The sequence below is a fragment of the Mandrillus leucophaeus genome, unplaced genomic scaffold (genome assembly GCF_000951045.1).
Source record: "Mandrillus leucophaeus isolate KB7577 unplaced genomic scaffold, Mleu.le_1.0 Scaffold993, whole genome shotgun sequence".
In the NCBI taxonomy this organism is placed as follows: domain Eukaryota; kingdom Metazoa; phylum Chordata; class Mammalia; order Primates; family Cercopithecidae; genus Mandrillus; species Mandrillus leucophaeus.
Genome location: NW_012110841.1, coordinates 38,016 through 41,039, shown reverse-complemented (window position 1 = coordinate 41,039; position 3,024 = coordinate 38,016). Strand labels below are relative to the sequence as shown.

Sequence of the window (3,024 nt, the reverse complement as noted above, 5' to 3'; positions counted from 1 at the left end):
TGGACAATGACCAACTGAGAGCAATCATGGAAGCTGATCCTCTTACAATTACACGAGAAGTGGCTAAAGAACTCAGCCTCGACCATTCTATGGTCATTGAGCATTTGAAGCAAACTGGAAAGGTGAGAGAGCTCAATAAGAGGGTGCCTCATGAGCTGAGCAAAAATTAAAAAAAATTTTGAAGTGTCGTCTTCTCTTACTCTACACAACAACAATGAACCATTTCTCGATCAGATTATGACGTGTGATGAAAAGTGGACTTTACATGACAACTGGCGACGACCAGCTCAGTGGCTGGACCAAGAAGCAGCTCCAAAGCACTTCCCAAAGCCAAACTCGCACCAAAAAAAGGTCATGGTCATTGCTTGATGGCTGGCTGCTGGTCTGATCCACTACAGCTTTCTGAATCCCGGCGAAACTATTACACTGGAGAGGTATGCATAGCAAATCGGTGAGAGGCACTGAAAACTCCAACGCCTGCAGCCAGCGCTGATCCACAGAAGGGGCCAAATTCTTCTCCAGGACAACGCCCGACCACACGTCGCGCAACCAGCGCTTCAAAGGTTGAACGAATTGGGCTGCAACGCTTTGCCTCATCCACCATATTCACTTGACTTCTTGCCAACTGACTACCACTTCTTCAAGCACTCTGACAACTTTTTGCAGGGAAAGCACTTCCACAACCAGCAGGATGCAGAAAACGCTAAGACTTCTTCAAATCCCGGAGCATGGATTTTTACGTTACAGAAATAAACTTACTTCTCATTGGCAAAAATGTGTTGATTGTAATGGTTCCTATTTTGATTAATAAACACCTTTGAGCCTAGTTATAATGATCTAAAATTCACGGTCCAAAACTGCAGTTACTTTTGCACCAACCAAAACTTTTGCATGACTCTGCCAGTTCGTCCTTATCAGCTGCTTTCATTAGGATTCAAGAGGAAATCCCGGGGAGCCCTGAGGCAAAGCAACCTTAGAAATAACGGGGATGCTTTTTAAAAAAAAATTTTATGATTGTAGAGACAGGGTTGCACTTTGTCACCCAGGCTGGAGCGCAGTGGTGCGATCATAACTCACTGCAGCCTCAGCCCCCTGGGTTCAAGCGATCCTCCTGCGCTGGCCTCCCAAAGTGCTGAGATTACAGCTGTGAGCCACCATGCCTGGTTCCTAAAGATGCTTTTTCATTTCAAGATATTTAGGGGCTGTTGTTAGAATCCTCCTCAGCTCTAATTGTAAATGTTGAGGGCCACTTATGTAAACACACAGATACACATATAAACACACAGCCTGTACACCATGTAGTCATTCAAGGGAGTCATAAACCCTAATCTAAGAAACTTGCTAAATGGGAAGTTTGGCTGCAGCATCTTGTTAAAATACAGATGCAGCCGGGCGCAGTGGCTCATGCCTGTAATCCCAGCACTTAGGGAGTCTAGATGTGTATAAGAGACAGCCTGTAATCCCAGCACTTAGGGAGGCCAAAGCAGGCGGATCACCTGAGGTGAGGAGTTTGAGACCAGCCTGGCCAACATGGTGAAACCTCATCTCTACCAAAAATACAAAAATTAGCCAGGTGTGGTGGCGGGCACCTGTAATCCCAGCTACTCGGGAGGCTGAGGCAGGAGAATTGCTTGAATGCAGGAGGTGGAGGTTGCAGTGAGCCGAGATTGTGCCACTGCACTGCAGCCTGGGGGACACGGTGAGACTTTGTCCCCAAAAAATAAAAAAAAAAAAAAAAAAAAATGCAGACGTGAAGGAGACACAGAAATCAATGTGATCACTGAAGTCCTGACTTGCAAGCTCTGGACAAGCTGTAACCAGCTGGAGGGTCATAAGAACTTGCGCTCTGCTCAGATAATATGTCACTGCTCTACACTCATGACCCCTACAGGTCATGCAGAGGAACTACTACCGACTGCAAGGACTCAGCTCACCCCATCACCACCCGGGCCCTTAAGTGTCATCACAGTTAGGCCATGCCTCTTACCGCTTCTTCCGGCGCTTTGCAGTCTGCTCCTCTGCAGCAATTTTATTCTTTTCCAGTCTCTTCTGAAACTCTGCATCCAATTTTTGCTGCAACAAAACCCACATCATTTAGACACGCTCGGGTCTGGGTAGACTGTGGGAGGTTTTGCTCAGGCTAAGTAGGAGAGTCCTAGAAGTCACACCACTGGGGGTGCTAGAGGCACTACTCGGGTCCCCAGGGCCATTTTAACTTTAAAAGCCTGTACCAGAGGCAAGGCAGGTAATCAATACATAGCTCTCGGATGGCGAAGTAACTCTTTCAGTTGATTGAGGCACAGCATGATACAGGAGACGACACAGGAGGGAGTGCAGAGGACACCCTGAGGGCAGCGCTCATTGTCTGCTCAGCTGGAACCTCGGACACTGCCCAGAGCTCATTAGAAGGAATGGCGGGAGGGTTAGAACCATGGAATTTTCAAGCCCTAAGCCCAACCACAGTTCTAGGCTGCAGTGCAGTAGCACAATAGCTCACTGCAACCTTGAACTCCTGGGTTCGACAGATCCTCCTGTCTCAGTTTCCTGAGTACTTGGGACTATGGGTGCATGCCATTACATCTGGCTAATTTTTATGTTTATTTTGTGGAGACAGGTCTGGCTATGTTGTCCACGCTGGTTTTAAACTCCTGGCCTCAAAGGATCCTCCCACCTCAGTCTCCCAAAGTGCTGAGTTTACAGGCCACTGTGCCCAGCCACCAAATGACTGATTCTAAAGCAGCATAACACATGCCATCTGCTGCCATGACCTGCTGCTAAGCATGCACCCACACATATATTTGTATCGACTGCATTACTTCTCAGCAGTTCTGTCTCCAAGCCTGTCTCCTCATCTATAAAATGGGGAAAATTGGGCCGGGCGCGGTGGCTCAAGCCTGTAATCCCAGCACTTTGGGAGGCCGAGACGGGAGGATCACAAGGTCAGGAGATCGAGACCAGCCTGGCTAATACGGTGAAACCCCGTCTCTACTAAAAAATACAAAAAAAAACTAGCCGGGTGAGGTG

The 3,024-nt window shown here is 47.9% G+C and overlaps 1 protein-coding gene across 1 annotated transcript in view; it reads right to left on the bottom strand.

Annotated features, from left to right (window-relative positions):
- PRKRIP1 (PRKR interacting protein 1 (IL11 inducible)) overlaps window positions 1-3,024 on the bottom strand; it is a 37,915-nt gene that overhangs the window by 19,813 nt on the left and 15,078 nt on the right. Inside the window, exon 4 of the mRNA XM_011971228.1 lies at window positions 1,988-2,073. Within this exon, the coding sequence (XP_011826618.1) occupies window positions 1,988-2,073 (86 nt within the window). The remainder of the gene's footprint in view (window positions 1-1,987; window positions 2,074-3,024) is intronic.